The sequence below is a fragment of the Liolophura sinensis genome, chromosome 9, assembly GCF_032854445.1.
Source record: "Liolophura sinensis isolate JHLJ2023 chromosome 9, CUHK_Ljap_v2, whole genome shotgun sequence".
NCBI classification, from domain to species: Eukaryota; Metazoa; Mollusca; class Polyplacophora; order Chitonida; family Chitonidae; genus Liolophura; species Liolophura sinensis.
In genome coordinates, this window is record NC_088303.1 from 11,045,986 (window position 1) to 11,066,655 (window position 20,670).

At 38.9% G+C, this 20,670-nt stretch overlaps 1 protein-coding gene across 1 annotated transcript; it reads left to right on the plus strand.

Moving 5' to 3' along the window:
• The first annotated feature begins 16,271 nt into the window (after positions 1–16,271).
• Positions 16,272–18,853, plus strand: LOC135475581 (M-phase inducer phosphatase 1-A-like). The gene is made up of 6 exons (XM_064755506.1): positions 16,272–16,475; positions 16,874–17,252; positions 17,449–17,648; positions 17,991–18,124; positions 18,394–18,511; positions 18,704–18,853. The coding sequence occupies exons 1-6, from the start codon at positions 16,272–16,274 to the stop codon at positions 18,851–18,853; spliced, it is 1,185 nt and encodes a 394-aa protein (XP_064611576.1).
• Positions 18,854–20,670: the final 1,817 nt, after the last annotated feature.

Genomic DNA, 20,670 nt, shown 5'->3' on the forward strand with positions numbered 1-20,670 from the left:
AAACCTGCGGATGGTCGTGAGTTTTCCCCGGGCTCTACCCGGTTTCCCCACCATAATGCTGGCCGCCGTCGTATAAATGAAATATTCTTGAGTACGGCGTAAAACACCAATCAAATAAATCATATAAAAGAAAAGTCGAATCATTTATTAACTCATTCAAACTTCAACACAAGGGTAAAAAGTGGACAATAATAAATTATAATCCATGGCTAAGGATTTTGGCAGGTATTTCAAGACATTACTCCCTTCTTAAAACCAGGTACGCAATGTAACAAAATCTACAAGTATTAGCCGTTATGTGGATATTCCAGGCAGTTAAACATAGTTTAACTTGTGTTACAAATAGATAAATAATCTGTTGCCAGATAATTCTTTGCTTCATTTTCTGTACATGTTTTTCGCTGTGTCAAAATAATACAGAGAAAAAAGGTAAAGTTTCTAGACATTTCATTTCGCTCGCAGCGTTGTGTTCTGTGGCTTGTGCGTAATGAATGCTAATCCCTAACCTTCAGGCGTGGGCGCCTGGATGACGGGGGAACACGGGGGGAGAGAGGGTGACATCGTCAGACAACATCGCGCGCCGAAGGTGAAAATGATATGTGGTAAATAATATTTTACAAAAATATAAATTTTCTGATTAAACGAGACTCGTTAGTTCTTTGAATGAATAAACCCTTAATTATTTCTTGGGTTAGGGTTAGGGTATCAGACTACCTGACGTACCCAAACTCGAGGAATAAATATCAAAAGAGTTCTTTGTTTAATGCAGGCTGGTTAATAGGCCTATGTGCTTTTGTCCGTGAAACTTTGCATGGAATTTTAGCCACGACTTAGGTATGTAGTCTATATAAGTATGAAGAAAAGAGTAAATTAATGATGCAATGTCCTTCTTCGTCACCCAATCCAATAATTAGGAAGAACATATAAATGTTTAAGTTAGATATGTTCTATTTTGAACTCTCGTCAAAAATGTAGCATTTTCGCTTTGTGCTGTATGTCTTGGTCACGATAAACTTCATCTGTGTAACACTGTAGTTAGTTTTTGTCCATGTTTAAACTGATGGTCTATCAGAACTGTGTAGAACCATGCAATTTGCTTGTATAAATGAGGACTAATCTCCAATTGCGACTGATTATCGCATTTATTCCGATCGAATAACTCAAAGAGCTCTCTCATTTACATGTGGAATTTTCTTAATAAGAGTATTCCTCATTTTAGAACCAATCGCAGTTTGCACGTCATCTTCGACACAGCAGTGCGATTCCCATGTTGTGTTACCAAGAAAAAATTATTTCCAAGAATTTACACAGCTGAGAATTATACAATGTTTGCAATAGTTTTGCAAAAGCCATCATCACAATAACCAAAATAAAATAGATTATCAGAAGGCTAAATCCAAGGACATTCGGCATGATTATATACTTATTACGATATATGTATCATTGAACATTCCATCTAGTGTCATGCGCATTAAACAATATGATGATGACAGTTTGTATCCAGTTCAAAACACATTCACACAGTTTGTTCAGGACAGTTTGATGTGTACTGTTACACCATTAACAAGCACTCTGAGGGGATATTCTGTGTATACGATAACCATATCTCTGTTGGGACAGCCGTGTAATTATCTTGAGTTATATCATGCGAGGGCAAATACTTCTGTGAGGCAACATAATGCAGTCAGGATGTGTCCACTCCGGTTCTTCTTCTGTGGGACAAGATAATGCAAACAGGATGTGTCCACTCCCGATTCTCCTTCTGTGAACAACACAATGCAGTCAGGATGTTTCCAGTCTAGGTTTTTCTCCTGTGGGACAACATAATGCAGTCAGGCAGTTTCCAATCCCGGTTCTCCTTCTGTGAACAGCATAATGCAGTCAGGATGTTTCCACTCCAGGTTCTTCTTCTGTGGGCAAGATAATGCAGTCAGGATGTTTCCACTCCAGGTTCTTCTTCTGTGGAACAAAATAATGCAACCAGGATGTTTCCACTCCAGGTTCTTCTTCTGTGAAACAAGATAATGCAGCCAGGATGTTTCCACTATAGGTTCTTCTTCTGTGGGGCAAGATAATGCAGACAGAACGTTTCCACTCCAGGTTCTCCTTCTGTGAACAACATAATGCAGACAGAATGTTTCCACTCCTGGTTCTCCTTCTGTGGGACAAGACAATGCAGTCAGGATGTTTCCACTCCAGGTTCTCCTTCTGTGAGACAACATAAGGCAGTCAGGATGTTTCCAATCCAAGTTCTCCTTCTGTGGGGCAAGATAGTGCAGTCGGGCAGTTTCCACCCCAGGTTCTCCTTCTGTGGGTTAAGATAATGTAGTTGGGATGTTTTCACTCCAGATCCTCCTTCCGTGGGGCAAGATAGTGCAGTCGGGCAGTTTCCACCCCAGGTTCTCCTTCTGTGGGTTAAGATAATGTAGTTGGGATGTTTTCACTCCAGATCCTCCTTCCGTGGGGCAAGATAATGCAGTCAGGCAGTTTCCACCCCAGGTTCTCCTTTTGTGGGACAACATAATGTTGTCAGGATGTTTTCACTCCAGGTTCTCCTTCTGACGGGCAAGATAATGTAGTCAGGATGTTTTCACTACAGGTTCTTCTTCTGTTGGGCAAGATAATGTAGTCAGGATGTTTCCACTACATGTTCTCCTTCTGTGGGACAACATATTGCAGCCAGGATGTTTCCAATCCAAGTTCGCCTTCTGTGGGGCAAGATAATGCAGTCAGGGTGTTTCCACTCTAGGTTTTCCTTCTGTGTGACAACGTAATGTAGCCAGGATGTTTTCACTCCGGGTTCTCCTTCTGTGTGACAACATAATGTAGCCAGGATGTTTTCACTCCAGGTTCTCCTTCTGTGGGACAAGATAATGTAGCCAGGATGTTTTCACTCCAGGTTCTCCTTCTGTGGGACAAGATAATGTAGTCAGGATGTTTCCACTCAAGGCTATTAAAGGAAGGTTAATAGTTTAATATAAACCATGAGAGTAGTGTTAGTAATAACAAAATGTATGTAAGACAAGTCTGAATTGTCTTGAGTTTTATCCTCGGGTTACACTGGCGACACAATCCTCGGATTACACTGGCGACACAAGCTGGTCTGTGGGACAATACAAAGCACATAGGATGTTCTTTAGAGGTGAAAAGCTTGCCCCTGACAATTATGTAAGCGACAAAATGTGTGTAAAACAGGAGTAGGTAAGTACATGTGAGTAAGTAAGCCAGTAAGTAAGTAGGGGGAGGGGTATATATAGCGACTGTCAAGAAATCGTGGTTGAAGCTTTTGCACACCACACAAACTGCAAGTGACGTCCTGCTCTCACCAACACGCTTTACTCGCTTACACACGGCGGGGAAATCATTGTCCAAATAAAATGGAGCTTAAACAAAATTCTGCTTCATGGCCTCATAAGTCCAAGACCAGGTTGTGTTGACGTTCACGATTTACATGTGCTGTGCACATTGTTCTTTTGTCTTACATACTATGTTCTCTGCTTAATATCACCCGTACTTCTTAGAATATCATTCAGGATTATTCATTTCTCTATTCCTTCACTTGATATTTTTGGCTTTGTCGTCTGCTTACCGCTTCATGCGAGTGAACTGTTTGGATGTGCGCAGTCTTAAATTGCCTTCACTTCATTATATTTATTTGATCGCAACTTCAATGGCTGGCACAATTTATTTTATATATGACAGCATTTTAGACTACCTCCATCAGATTGTATTATTATATACAGAAATTGCTTCCATGCAGCAGATTGCAGTTTTATTTCTGTGTCTTTATCCATCTTATACACGTCTTTATTGTTGTCATTTCACGAATGACGGTCAAAAACAAACGCATGTAGCACAGTAAAAATAATGTATTTCAACTGGTTTTGATTTATATGCTTCACTTTATAATTATACGTTATACCATGAGATGTGATAGTGTATACACACGATTTCTTATCCAAGCTGCCTTATACCTTGTGGCTGCGTTACAGTTATTAAACGATTGATAAACCCTAATCCATTATTTCGCCACTGCCATACCTTAGGCACAGTGCGAAGCAAAATTGTTGTCAAGGTGTCAAAGGAAGGGCGAATTCAATTGCACCATAAAATCGGTCTAACAGTGGACGGTTATACATTATTTTCACGCACGCTGCGAGCTGACCGAATGGACAGTGGGACCAGCTCGGTAACGGCATTGTATATTTGTGCAGAAAGGGGGCTTTTAGGGCGATATGGAATTGGTGACACCTGAAATGTCTTAATTGAAGTCCTTCACAATATCTGGTCATCTACACAGCTCATCTCCAGTCTGTTTGAAACCACATAATTCTCAACTGCTGCGCTGCAGTGCTTGAGAACTAAATGCAGACCTACATGTACGTCTTGCTTAACGAGCATAAGTAAGTCTATACAGAAACAGTGATGTACTCAAAGCACAAAAGAATCTCTATAGACCAACTTGTTTTAGGCGCGAAATGCATTTCCCATTATTTACGCGATAGTTTTTTAATAGACATATGGACTAAATAAAAATAAAATTAAAATAAAGCATGCAGATCCTGCCTTCTATGGTTGACTTGTCGACTCCAACAGCTAAATGTGAGACATTATTCGAATACATGTACTTGATCGCCACTGACAATAACGTAGAACCAAGGTAGAACTAAGACGAGCTATATATGAGTTAGGGCCAAGGCCCTAACCTTGTGCCACATACATGTATGGAGACGGCTGAGATAACGTGAAATCTTTTCTGAGATAAGTTTATACATATATATAAGTATATTATTCAGTTTAATTTTCACTTTTTTTGCTCGGGGTTCCGACTTTAAAATTCAGGAGTTAAGAAAAAGATATTCTCTGCCAAAGAATTTTTTTTCCACCATGTTATTTTTTTTTCTTCTAAAATTTTTTCTTTCTCTTTCAAAAATTTTTTTCTCTTCCAAAAATTATTTTCACCATGTCACTTATACGACTCCGAAGTTTAAGGCTGTATCGCACCAGATATCGTAGAGAGGATTGAATTAACTCATAGCAGCTGCCTGATGCGTGGATAATCACAGTATTTATTATGTATTTCATTGGTGTTTTATGCCATACTCAAGAATATTGCACTGATGCGACTGTGGCCAGCATTATGGTAGGAGGAAAGCGGGTTGAGTCCGGAGGAACCCTCGACAATCTGTAAGTTTCTACCCGACCTTCTCACGTACGGCCGGAGAGCATGAGCTGGAAGTAACCGAAATACAGGAGAATGTCGTCAGCGATATGTTGTTTGATGCTGGATAATAGTGGTCATCATTGTCTGATGCTGAATGATGTTAGTTATCATGGTTGGTAGAGGGGGGGGGGGTGTAAAACTATTTACATACTGAACATACTGAGTGAGAAATATTCACAAACAAAATGCTTAGAGCTAATTTAATTGATATATCGATGAAGACGTCCGTTAATTGTTACTTTTCAGTGTTGACTAAGCCTATTTTACAACGTCAACCTCAGCGTTTATGAACATTACACATTTTTCTAAATGCCACTGATAGAATATTAATGCTGACAATCTCTCGCGCCGAGTGATTGTCATTAAGTCTGTCTGTGCTGCATCGAAACGAAGTATGCGTCACACTCGGATTACATGGGTGAAACAATCTGATCTCTGGGCCAAGGCAATGAACACAGATTCTTTAGAGGGGAAAAGCTTGCCAATGACAATAATGTAACTAACAAAGTGCGTGCTAAACAAGAGAGGATAAGTAACTATGTAGGTGGGGAAGTTATTTTATTGAGTGTCAAGAAAGTGCAAGTCAGAGTTTTCCGGAAGTGACGTATTTTCTACACAGCAGGCACGTTGAGAGGGGTATAAATGAACTTATTTTTCTAACTGTTACACAGAAATTTGTCACTTCTAAGTTACAAACGGTCTCAAAACATTACAATGTTGTCTTACACTGAATGACCCGTCCCAACACCAACTACGTTTCGGTGTCCACTGGGTATAAAAGCGGTCCTTCATATACTGTAAGCACAACAAAGGTTAAGATCGGTATTATCGGAGTAGAGGAATTTGTAAGTAGCAAAGTGCCACAACATTTCGGCAGTAATAAAAAAAACCCTCATAATTAGAATGCAGATATTTACCTTTGTTCTTCGCACGTACCCTTGTCTTCAGTCCTTACACCTGATCACCGTCAAAAGAAAATTATAAATAAGTATATATGCCGTGAAACGCTAATAAAAGAATTATCAGTTTTAACCAACATTGTTAAATGCAGTCTGGAAACCATCATAAAATCAAAAAGTCAAACCTAACGAAAACGATTTTAATTTCATCAATTAGGAAGCAAAACCTCTTTGAATGCTATACATGTATTTTCATACCCGTAGCACAAACACTTCACTAAATCTTGTAATGTGTTGCGTTTTACAATGGAAATTCAATTTACAATAAAAACGGCATACAAAACGTGAAGAAAACTCCATATTGGACGGCAAGACAGTATAACCATGCACACTGCGAGCTGGCCGAATAGGCAGTGAGAGTTGCACGACAAGACAGTTAGGTAAACGCATATTTGTGAGAGAACGATGTTTTTAGGACAGGGGAAATACATCGGTGAGATTAGAGAGGATATGGATTTGGTGACACACGGAATACTGTTAATCGACTTTATTTTAATTTCAACAGTTGGAAAGCAAAACTAAATCTTGTAAAGTGTTATGTTTTTTTAATTTATATAAAGAATGCCTCAATTGAAATAGTTTTAAAGGGTATGTGCTTGTCCTTCAATGAAGTATTTATTTATTTATTTGATTGGTGTTTTACGCCGTATTCAAGAATATTTCACTTATACGACGGCGGCCAGCATTGTGGTGGGAGGAAACCGGGCAGAGCCTTGGTGGAAAAACACGACCATCCGCAGGTTGCTAGCAGGCCTTCCTACGTACGGCCGGGGAGGAAGCCAGCATGTTTAATGAAGTAAAACTGAACATTATTCTATTCCATAATAATGGTTATGATTAATGGTCATTAAATCATTGCTTTTTTTTTTTGTAACGTCTAGATTACCCATTCTTATATTGAAGCTGGACAAGATAATGTAGGCTTTCATCCCAAAATCTTTGACACGAGTGAATAAATAAATAGGGGTCTGGGCAGAGGAGAATGAAGCTTTGCGCAAGACACGGGGACAGACTTTATAAAACGAACATTTTAACAACCAGTTAAAACTCTTTGCACTGTCATTCGGTTACAAAAGAATTTCCGTCGTGAGGTTAATCCCGTTTGTTATTGAATGGCCCATTAACTTTCAACATCCTTTACCCAGGATCATGAAGCTGTCCTACACTTAAGTGTGGTTTAGTCCTAAAGGAGAAGAAAAACATAAAAATGATACCAAAACCAGATGAAAGGGGTAAAAATTTATTTCAAATTTTCTTTTTCGATTTTTTCTTTCAGGAGAAAAGTCTATTTGAAAATATTTTGTGTGGTGGGTATTTGGAACCACCTTTTGGCATATATCGTCATCGCATAATAATGTTCAAAATAACGATGTGATGCATATCTAATAAATTTATTTGAATGTAAATATGTTGTTTATATCCAAACACATGTATTTAATCCGAATTATGATAATATTTATAAATATCTTTAAAATATAAATATCAAACCACCAAATGATGAAGGTCTTTCCTACAATACAATAATAGTATGAGACGACTGCGAAATGTGCATTCTAATCCGTGTCAAAGAATGAAAAAGGCATGATTTCTCTCCGATTTATGGATATAAACAATAAAGTAATCTTAACAAATCATGGTGCAGTTTAAGTCTAATGGGTTCAGCGGCTTATACTCTGAAAAACATTAGCTGGCGTCTTCGATGCAATTATCTCCCCTGAAGCCAACAGCTGTCGCAGTTGTGATCACGTGACTCATCCTCGTCACCTTTAATCCCAAGCTCATCTCGCCTCTCGAGGTAACATCTTTGCTGACACTTGGATGATAATCTCAGATAATTAATTAGTAGCGGCTTGTTCCTCACGAGATCACATTGTAATTCTCAGCTGAGAAGAAATATTTTGACAGTTCAAAACGTGCCATTTATCACTTAGCCCACAATGTCTCTACAATACTTGTTTCTTAAACGGCTAGTTAAATATTTGATGGTTATCTGAAACTTAAGTTCAACAAACTAAAATTATTTAAAATCTCTTATAATTCGGCGTTTTCCACAACAAACACTTTGGTCAATATGCCTCCTTAAACCATTAACGATGCTCATCCAAGAAAGAAATGAGTCTTTCCTCTTGTTTTTATTCTTGTTTTATCATCGTACAAATGAGGGTGTTCCAGTGAACTGTTTACTCATATTTCTCATAACATATCCCAGTGAAGTTTCGTTAGTTTTAACTCATTTCTGTCGTTCTTATTTAAGGCGGTCCAGATCAAAATTCTATAACTTACTAAACGCTACTACAAAAATATTTCATCTAAAACCATAATTTTATGGTTCAAGGATATTGGAAAATAAACGTGCCACCGCAGCACATGCCAAAGGCATCTCACAAATGCGGTCGCTGTGAGCTCAGTCTAGCTCCAGCTGGCTTCCTCTCCGGTCGTACGCGTGAGAGTCTTCCAGCAACCTGCGTATGGTCGCGATTTTCCTCACGGTCGTGGTTTCCTTGCATCATACTGCTGGTCGTCGTCTTATAAGGGAAATATAACGCTGGCCGCTTTGCACTCGGGCAAGTTTTAAGGCTTAAAAGTCAACACGGAATGAAGTCATGATTTCCACCAGCACTTAATAATTCTATCGCGTGTAAAAAGAAAATAAGTGTTCTATTATTTCTGCTTTAGATACACCTGTAGAGTGCGTTCTATTAAGTTTTCTGTTTGGAACTCTCGTTTAACGGCATTAAAAGAGATACGATTACAACCACTATAACGCCCTGGTTAAGTCGTCCGTTTCTTGTAATGTTCTTCACATTGTCACCTGACTTCTAATGGTAACATCTTCGTTGACAGCTCAGAAATAATGTCAGACAATTATTAATCATGAAGTCTTTAAAAAATGATCTCGTTGAAGAGATCCAATAAGACTTACCAATCGCCATATAGCGAGTCGCGTCAATACATGTATTTATTTACTCATTTCATTGGTGTTTTACGCCCTATTCCAGAATATTTCACTTATACAACGGCGGTCAGCATTATGGCGTGAGGAAACCGGGCCGAGTCAGGTGAAACGCAAGGCCATCTATAGGTTTCCGGGCACACATTCTCACATATGACCAGAGAGGAAGCTAGCATGATCTGGCCTTCAACTCATAGGTACCGTATTGTGCTGCCCGAGTACCCCAACCACTAGGCCAAGGATACACAGTCGCTTATATACGTACACACATGCATATATGTCAGAAATTCTCAATTCGAACAATTTTTGTATTTCAGTTTACCGAAAAAAAAAATAATTCACTGTATTTAAGCATTTTAGAATAGAGCCGTTCTAAACTTTTTTTCTAAACTATATCACATAATTGCCCGTTAATCAGGAAAGACATATTTATTTCTCCATTCATGATTTGTTCAGCAAAAAGTAATTCTGTGTAACTTCCACCCCCCCCCCCCCACCCAAGGGTCCATGATTTTGAAAATATTGAAATTTTTGTGATATCCTGACAGAGGCTAATTTAAGAGTAAAATTTAGGATCAAACAGACACATCAATGCTAATAAAATGAGGACAATTTATTTTTGTGGAAAAGGTATTCAGACATGGCTTGGCAACTTTCACAACAGCATGGCAAGAGCAACTGACAACTCCATATATCCATTCCGTTTCCCCTCACAAATGAAGCAACCGATTAAGCGATTAAAGTCTTTATCTGTCAGTATAATCCGTTCATGTGTCATTACAGGACAGCTTGCCTCAGTTGGGATTATCTCTGGTCTGCGGCACGAGCTGTTGCCGTCTGGCAATGCCGAAGTCCTCTTATCACACTTCAGGAACATCACTCACAAACTCATCTCACTTCTATGGTAACATCTTGGCTGACATCTGAATCAATACTCTGTTTTGTCATTTATTTGTAAAAAAAAGGGTGTTAAAGTGCATAACAAGAACTACGTCCAAAGACTAACTGTGTTTCTGTTCAGTTGTATAAGTGGGTAGATCTTTAATAGAATCCCGTTGGACGGGTTAAAAAAGTGCCTAACTCTTTTAAATACGGCAAAGTATAACTATTCAAACGAAACACACTACATGGCGTAGTAAGATTATTTTAGACAGATGATGAAAGATTATATACTTGTAGGTATTTATTGAAATTTTCTTATAATGTTAAACGCCATACTTGTTTAAGTATTTGCATTTCATACATTTCGATGCAAAAGAAACACAAAAGATGGACTATTTAAAACACGAGGTGACAAAATTTCTCAGTAAAAGTTACTTATAAGGGTTCGTCCTCTCAGTGGGTTACAGTTAACTTCGTCAAACATGATAGAGCAAGAGAATTCATACAAGATAACTGCGAATGATATTTCACTGTCAACCCAAAGGTTGTCGTGCGTGAAAATTTTTTTTGCCTAAACATTATGTTTTTTCTCATTTATTCTTATTTCATAAATTTATATATCAGTGTTACCATGCCTATTTATTATAGCGACTTCTTCCAAAAATAATCCATTTCCAGGAGTCAGAATTGTACTTGTTTGGATTGGTCATACTGCTGAATTCTTTTACAAATACGAGCAATAAACGGAGAAATTTTCGATTAAGACATAGGCAGGTGAATAAACTTTTTGACACAAAGCAGTCCACTTTTCTCCTATTCTGTCTTCTTGGTTGTTTGTTTTTGTATCCACTGTGGACAAGCTTATGATGTTTACTCTTGAGTATGATCTGCTAGACCATGACACTAGAAAACTCAGCTCAAATACTGCTCTCCAGGTAAAACAATATCAAGGTAAATAGCTGAGCATTGTTCAACGCTCATCATAGCTTCTACGCAGATAATCTCCCTTTAATCGAGCTCATCTTTTGAGGAACATAGAGTGAGTTGCATCTCTGGGCGGAGCAAGGTCATTGTTCCCACAAGCACCCCCGGAGCGACAAATGACGGCGACAAACACCAGCACCTTAGCTGCCTAGGGTGTCAAGCCCTCGCGATCGTGCCATCCCACCTACTGCTAATGATGACTCTGGGGCAGTATATTAGTGCGTTTGCCACCGAGGCCCAGCATTATCAGCGACAACTAGCTTCCAAGCGTAACTTCAGTGGAACTCTTTGAAACAGCTGTTAACAGAGAATTAGAATTCAGTTTAAGAGGCTTGCCGGATCCATAGAAACAACGAAAACAGAACTTCATCGTGTAGAAAACCGTAAGACATTTTTATTTTGCTATCATATCGCTGCTATTGATATTACAACCCGGTGTTTACAAAACCTGTGTCGGAACAGAGTTCGACTCCAGGGAGTCACATTTTGTATTGTCTCATACCACTGATTCAAATCTGGACAGTCATAGTGGTTATAACAGGGGGCTGGTGTCAATTTAAATGTTATGTTACATGTACATGTCAAGTTACATGTTACATGTTAAGTTACAAGGTTTACTAGTATAAGGCTGTAATAATTTTCACTGTTAGTTCACTACGCCAATCACAACTGATGAATAGGAATGAATGTCTTTTTGAAAATATAATAATCGATATTTCAAAAGTTTGGATTTGTGAGGAAACAATTTTGAGAAATGAATGGTTTGATTGAAAAGGGGAAAGTTTCTTCTTGTTAGAAGCGATTGATATACCAATACTTTATTTATTTTGTCTTCAAGCCAACATACCAACTAATCACTCACAAAGTATCTAATTTTTAGTGTCAAACTACATGTACCTTGACATGTCATCATTCCATGTTTGTTGAGTTGCTTCCCTTTGCACCAATGCATTGTAGGCCTACACACTGCTCTCTGTCTGGCAAATATGGTATGAGTACCATTAGTGTGGACCAGATTTAGATTTTGGGACTGTCGTGCCAAGATGTCCTCTCGTGCCGACAGTAGGTCTACACGACTCGCAGTTGAGGTCACATGTTCAAATCCAGCAACATCCATTATTATTTTTGGTGTAAGATTTGCAGATTGTATTGCTAGATACGAGCATGGCCGCGCCATTCTCATACAAGTACCTCCTGCATTTAGCTCTACCACCATGGCCATAACACTTAACCAATGGCCTACGCCTACATGTGAAAATCTTTAAAGTATGACTTAACGCACATGGTACATGGTAGTTTTAGATAAATAATATTAATACATTGGCTATGATTGAGTAACCAATAAAGCCATATATTGCCCAGCGAATTAAGTGTTGAACAATGACCACATAGGCCTAAACAAGTAATAATCATGGGATCCGTTAGTCTTCGATTGGCATACATGTAGTCTGGTTAACTGCGAACATTTTAAACACGTTTTTCCCAACTCGAAAGATTATCAGGCACTCAGATATAATCTTCGTATGGAAACAAAGTGCAACGACCGTTTGGACAGCTGGATGTTTTAGCAATTATCACGTCCCACCCCCAGAGTCACAACTTGTAAGTCTCACATAGAACAAGGCAGAAAACACGACTCACACCAGGCGGGGGCGATTTTGCAGTTTTACATGATTGTGAGAACACTTTTGTGAAATTACATTCCATCTAGGGTCCGTAGGAATGCAGGCTAGCCAACATTAGGAAATATGTACGGGGGTAACAACGAAATGTCTGGAATGTCTAATACTGCCGTGTGTAATAAACGTTTCATGATGACTGAGGATTCTCACGTATTACATTTGATGTATTTTACTGGGATGAACAGTGTTAAAGAATTTCGGCTGGATATGTCGGACAATGGTTTTTCCTAAGATCTTTTGAGTTACGAAAAACTGTAATTTACAGGACAATAATTAATCAATGCAGTTTTTCCATGCTTACAAAGAATTCAGGGTATTTTTCTTTTCATCTTTATGGATTGCTAAAAAATAGAAAAAAGAAGATTTATTTCGAAGTAATTATTTTATATAGGTATATTGTCAGAAGTGTTTGATACTCCTAATAGTTTTTAAGATGGCTTGAAATGATTTGACTGATACATCTGGCAGATCATTACAATGGGTCGTCTGCCACATGTTACATGTCTAGAAGATTTCTTTAAAATGTTTAACTCGAATTATTGAGCTGTGAAAAGAAAATGGAAAAACTGTCTACAAATGATGAAAGACAGCAGGATATCTTTTAAAAAAGTGGTTTGAGGCCATGTGGCGGAAAATTTGTCTTTTGATGTCGATTCGGATGTGAACGAGGGCAGCTGATTCTGTTAAACATTCGCTAAAAAGCATATTTCAATTGATTTCTTGGAGCAGGTGTTTTAGGAGTGCCACTTCACGGGTTAAGAGTGTAAATAGGTACGTTTTAAACATCAAAAAGATCGCCGACACGTATTGTTAGGCGGCAACGGTCACGTGCCGTTGATTGACCGTGAAGTTGTCGGAGAATCTTACGTCATGTCTTACCTAACACCTATTCTTCCATGGTCTGCGGGTCTAAAGTCACGCGTGCTGTGGGGTTTTGTCATAACGCTTCCATCTCTAATAGGCCCATCTTCTCCCACCCTTGCATAACTGTCTGCGCCATTCCTCAAGTGCGCGACAAACAACTTGACTAAAGTTGTGGAGCCAACAATAGTTCAACACACGCAGTGCGACAGACGATGTTTGCAGTGAACTGTCAAGAGCCATTTAAAACGCATTTGCTCGGGTATTATCAACAATGACTTATGTACTCTTACCATATGCTTTATGTTTTAGAACAGCAGTTTGTTTTTCGCCCTGTGTGGTGTTAGCATTTCTATCATCACGCACACACTTAGCATTACGTCACCAGCTCTTGCTTCTTAGCTAAGCTATCCTAACTTGTATAGGGCACTACCTGTAGCATAAAACAACTTAAAGCTACACACCTAAAATATCATTTGGGGATGGGACATAATCTGACCTTAAACTAACACGTTTGTACGACCCTAGAGTTACCATTAGTATTTACCATCGAAACAGACATCCGTATACCTGCTGTCTACCAATATGGACATTCGAGGTCAATAATCGCAAGGCCACGTATAGCACAAACCACCGACACTAAGAAAGTATATAAAATAACCTTCCACATGGCTGAGTTGGAATGATGACCTTGAAGTGTTTTTAGCAACAAACGCTTGGCCAAATAATTAGTTGCAAATGCACAATATTTTGTTTACACATCAAGTGTGATGTGAATGAAGGAAAATACGTATTCATGTTCAAGAAAAAGTCACTTAATATAGATATAATATAATATCTTTACGCATGTGCCAAGTCTCAAGATAAATTAATATAGAAATAGACATGATTAAAACTACCATATGCGGCCAGTTTGATCAAGATTGTATGCAGATGCTGGACACGGCAGAACAATCTATTGCTTGAATGTTTTTACAATTCATTATCATGATTGGTCATCAGTGTTTGAGTATTGAATACCAGGATTAAGACAATGGGGAATCCCCATGGGTTCATAGGTCATGGGTGGTCACGTGGCGGGAATTCACGTGGGTAAACAGATCAGTACGAGTCCCAGCAGGTGGAGTGAATGTTTACTGAGCTAAGTCAATCACTGATTAACGCAAATACTTCCTTTGTCTCAGTCAGCACAGATATTTGTGAGTTTACCTGTGGACAGGTGACCATTACACGCTTGTACTAACTATCTAACAAATCCAGCAGCCTGTGGTAGAAACATATAATCATACCGAGTCCACGGGCAGGTGTAGATACGGCTAAGTCTCACCTGATCAACCCACTATTGTGCAGGTCTAAACTGTCTTTTGATCAATTCTACACGTATCCTGTGTATTTTGTGCAAGGGAATCTTACGTAATACACAGTCAAGTCACTACACGGCTAAGCAGTGTATTTCTGTTAACAATTTTCTTCACAAACAGGAAAAGCTGTAATCTGACTACTCATCCTAAATAACACTACAGAGAGGTAGAATCAACAAGTACCAACTGAATACTGAACCCAATAACACTCAGGTGGCAACTTAACACCATATACATTTCTTACAGTTACAATTTCACAATTCAAAATTAAACATCCATTCAAATTTATTTTAATAAATTAGCAAATCACCTCTTTCGCGACCCAATCTCCTCATATAATATTATTCTTAAATAAAACAGAGTAAACCGAACGACTGGTTCAATATGACGTGCCTCAGGAGTTATGGACGTGGGCCTGTTTTCTTTGCCATAGATAACATCCCCCCAAAACGCGTTGATGGAGTTGCTGATTAGTGGTACTTTTTCAGTAAATCATATGGAAATATTCAGCAAGTTCTCGCTTTCAGGAATTTTAAATGACGTCAACAGATCAAGGTAACACATAGCGTTTGCTACGTTGCAGTTGGGTTAACATAATTTTTGAACGCGAATGACAAAATGCCGTAAAGCTAATTTCTGAGGTATACTTCATATCTAATATGAACGCCTTCATTATTTGCAAAGACTTGAATTCTGCGTGTTCATTCCAGTTTATCAGTGATTAGAATTGCTACTGCGGTTTACTTTCTATAAAGTTTGTCCTTTTCTTTGAGGTTTGGTCGGATGTGTTAAAAATATTAATAATTTGACCGATATGTATGCATGCAAGCAGTTGCGTGTAGATATTGTAAAACATTTAACTCCAGGTCGACGTATCAGCTGTCTGCCTGATCATGTAGTAATCCCATTCAGTGTGTTCACAAAGATCAATTGTTGTCAACACTGCTGGATAGGATTATGAAAACATAATTCCTGCAAATTGCTTAAACAATGATTTTTTGTAGTGTAACAGAGTTGCAGGTAGGGGTGGGGATTGGGGTGGGTGAGACCTGGTCGCCGTATATACAAGCATATGCTCATCCACAAATCCCGGGGGATAAGGTCTTGTTTCTGATTGGCTTCTCCTAAACACGTGACAAGGCTATCACCTGTCGTCCTTTGGAAAGGGCATGTATATAGCTGATTTCCTCACCACACCTGACATTGAGTTATCTCATTTATAAGCAACACATACAACTAGTTGGCACTTAAGTGTACCAAACGAGACTGTCTTGAGGATATTTCTCAAGAAAATCAACGGCTTCAAACCAAGCAACTTCTGGACATCAACTTTACCGTATGCTTATGGGTTCTTACAGAAACATCATGGACTGCAAATCTCACTCAGACATCCTTATAAACGACGAGAGTTCCCGTGACAGCGGTGTGGACATGGAAGGGGACATTCTGACCGAGCTGGCATCCCCTGTCTGCCACAGACGGATGCTGTTCACAGACCTGGACTTCTCCCCAGCAGAGGCATATCAGTCCCCTGACTCACCACTTAGCTTCAAGCCTCTCAGGAACCTGGTAAGTTGACAAACCGTACATTTTACTTGAGCGTGTCATGTATTGATCTTATGAATATCATTTTATGGAAATTTCTTGAAAGTTTATGAAGTATTTCCAGAAATGTGTTCGCTTTCGAACTTTTTGGCTTGAAAAAGCTTTGACAGATAAAATGGACCGTCAACAATTGTCAAGTTTGCTAAGTGATCAGATTATTTTGATTGACAGCGACGATCTATCAGTTTTGCCAAATATCGCTTTAACAACAATGTGGACTAACTCTCCACATTACAGCGTTAAGCACAGCATCGTTAAGCAAGCAATGATAGTCAATTTATCGTACTCCACTGGTCAAATATTATGCTATTCGTTTTATCTGTATTTTACCGTGCGTATATTTTTGGATTTTTTCGTAACAGAATTTCGACATGGACAGTCCAGTATCCAAACGAGTTGTTTCTCCTATACGCTATGACTGTGTCGAGCTCAAAGTACCAGGTAGTTTTTCCTCACTGTTCAATGGGTCGGTTGCCTTAGACAATGAAGTTGACACGCCTAAGAGCCGTCGCCTAGCTACCCAACTGGACTCGTTACAAATTCGTATTAGAACAAACAAGAAGAGGGCCTCTCCTTCGACAGATGTGAATGGCTGTGAAAACACGCCCACAAGCAAACGGCCCCGGGCTAACATTCTGAGAAGAAGATGTCAAAGCATGGAGTTAGACTCCTCTCCACAGTTTAGCCTGGGAAAGAGTCAGTCTGAAAACGAGGCTGCCATCATGAGAGCTCTAGACAGAGGTAATTAGCAAAACACTGAAGGTTAATTTGAACTTTTATTTACCGTTAATACTAGCATATTTCAAAGTGATTTCAACAATCTTGTTTACCTTTTAAATTGTATGCTTTGATTTTTATAAACTTTAAGGTTTATAAAAGTATATCGATTTCTTTATCAAGGCAAAATCTTAACTTTTGAATCTCAAATTCTTTTTAGTGTCGGAAGATGCCGATTTGATCAGTGACGGAAGTAAGACCTGCTGCCTTCCCACAATCCCCGGTAAACACCAGGATTTGAAATCCATTACACCCGAGACTCTCGCCAAAGTCATGAATAACGAATATGATCACGTGATCGAGAATTACGTCATCGTGGATTGCCGTTACCCATATGAATTCGACGGGGGTCACATTAAGGTAAGAAAAATGGAGTCGAGCTGTTGACTTGGCTAATCAGTATACAAGTTAATAAATTGACGTCCGTTTCTCGGGTAATACATTTGTGTTAAACGTAAGTTTATTGAAAAAGAACACAGTGAGCCAGTGGTTTATAAGGTATAACATACAGCTATACAGACATTTTGAGTACACTTCTATTTATTAAGATTATGATGGTGTTAACAAGACCAAAACTAATGTCTTAATAATCCAGTATTTTAGGGTTAAACAGCCTGTATTACCCATGCATTGATATGCTATATTTTTCTTTCAGTCAAAATATAAATGCTAAAATGTGTTTCAATTGTTGTCATTTCATAGGGCGCCAAAAACTATTACACCAGAGAGAGTATAATGGAAAATTTAGTGAATAAACCAATAGCCGGAAGTGACGTCATCAAGAGAACAGTCCTGATATTCCACTGCGAATTTTCATCTGAACGAGGCCCAAAAATGTAAGTGTTCAAACTAACTACATAATATCTAGTTAAATATAGTTACACTATGTCGATAAAAATACCAATTAACTTTGACAAAAGCAAAGCAAAATACTCAAATCTTGTACCTGTGTGGCTTTGAACATGTATTTATCAGTGTAAAATCCAAACTGCTCCCACAGAAAACCCTCTCCTCTTCCTGTAGAAGGATTTATTTGTTGAAACAGTAAACACATTCTGTCTGTCCGATGGTCATTTATTTTGTTCTCCTTCGCTTTTTTCTTTAGGTCAAGGTTTTTGCGGGCCATGGACAGGGATTTGAACAAAGATCGTTATCCAGAACTGTTTTACCCAGAAGTATACCTGTTAGACGGCGGATACAAGAACTTCTTCCAAACCCAGAAGGTATATTTCACGATGTCACATGTTTATTCTCGCCCTCAAACGAGCTAAGAAATTAATTTGGCATCAATAAAATTTTTTTCAAAGTCTTTATAGGATGATGCCTAAATTGACTAAATCGAAAGTTTAAAATTGTGTCCAATATTTAATTGACATTTATTCATACGTTAATTAGAGAATTGTTTATGCTTCCAGAAATGCTGTCATCCCCAAACTTACATGCCCATGCATCATGGTGATTATAAAGAGGATCTGAGAAAGTTCCGAGTCAAGTCCAAATCTTGGGGTGGAGAGAAAACTTCCGGTGTAGCACGCACCAGCCATAGGCGAGGATTGCGATTCTAAATCTCTTCCCCGAAATTAGATCTGATTGTTTTAAACTTAGTGCTAACATTCTTGTTGTTGTTGATTATAATGTTGTTATGATTGTTTTGTACATACCTCCTTTCAATACCTATATTTTTGATGGTGAATAAATCACGTGGTCATTCAAGCTCCTCCTGAGATTGTACTTTAGTTCATTGAGTCACTGGATGCCAGTCTTGTAGAATCTCGTCTGCATGTCGCGAGTTAGCCCGTGACCAACAGGTAGCGTGTTAAGAGAGCCGTTAAAGATTTAAATACACCCAAAACACTGATTGGTTTAAAAGTATGTGGTAGATGAATTCTAACTGGCTTATTGTCAGCTGAATATTGGCAGAGGTATTTAGCGTGCTAGTGCGGCCCTATGACCCAGGAACTTCTCACCAATGCTGTCGGTGTGAGTTCAAGTCCAGGTCTTATGTGGGAGGATCTCTCAGCAACCTGCGGATGATCGTCGGTTTCCCCGGGATCTGTCCAGATTTCTTTCTATAAGTATTCTTGAGTTCAGTGTCATCCTAAGTATGTTGTTGTTGACCTTTTTGACAGCCGTTCAGAATCTTTGGTTACTGGTGAGGAGCAAAGATCTCTCTGATGGAATCATAAAGACACACTTTTATATATTTTTGCCAACGAACATGTTTGTTTGACTGGCAACAGACCACTACATCTGGTAAATATGCGAGCCTGACATCGTCTTTATACACCCGACCGTGTAGACATGTGACCGGTAGATTGTCATATATTAGGAGCGGAAACGATTTGTTCATTTATTTATTTGATTGGTGTTTTACGTCTTTGTGAAGAATATTAGTAGAAACGAAAAAAGACTAATGGTGGGCGGTCTTGAGTATAGATGTCGAGAAATATTCATTTACAATGCTATTAGGCGCCTATATATAAAACGATTACCAGCTTTAATGAACAACGGGGTTAAGTTGAGACTTAGGCTCTCTGTGACTGCTACACACCTATTCTGGTGTGATAACTACAGGGCAGATCAATTGTATAAGTTGTAACGAGCTGAGGTGCAGTCGGTTGTTTGTGTAGAAATAATCACTGAAAATTTATGCCTCACCATAATACATTCATATTTCCTTCATCCATCTTAGTCGCCAATGCCATTTTGCTGTTACAACCTCTCAAGCTGTAAAGCAGCAATTTTTAGGGTTTGGACTGATACAGCCTACATGTAGCTGAGACCGAAAGATGTCGGAACTGTGAACAAATCATTTTGAAGAGTTTTAGACTTCATGGATGATCGGCACAATAAAATCAGTGCTAACAAGGTCGATTGTCATGCTCAAATCTTCTGACCAGCGATTCCAAATGATGGTATCACCAGCGCATGGCACCGCCACCAGCCGTGGATGATAGCCGGTGCATGATTGGTCGTGCATTTAGTCATGTTATCGGACAACTGGTGGTGCCACCTGTCATGCAACCTTACGATCGGTAGTACGATTTATCTCGTGGGGGCTTTTGTGGCGGAGTTTTTAGTGTGCTAGTGGAGCACAATGAGCCATGAGCCTCTCAGCAATGCGGTCCAGCTCTTGCTGGCTTCAAGATGGGTTGCATATGAGGGAAGGTAATTCAACAGCCTGCGCATGGTTGTGGGTTTCCACCGAGATCTCTCTGGCTTCCTACCATCATAATGCTGACTGCCGTCGTATAATTAACTGAAATATTCTCGAGGAGGCATAATACACCGATTAAAAAGACAAAAAACAAACAAAAAAACAAACAAACAAACAAAAAAAACCAAATAAATAAATAAATTTATTTATTGTTCACTTATGTGA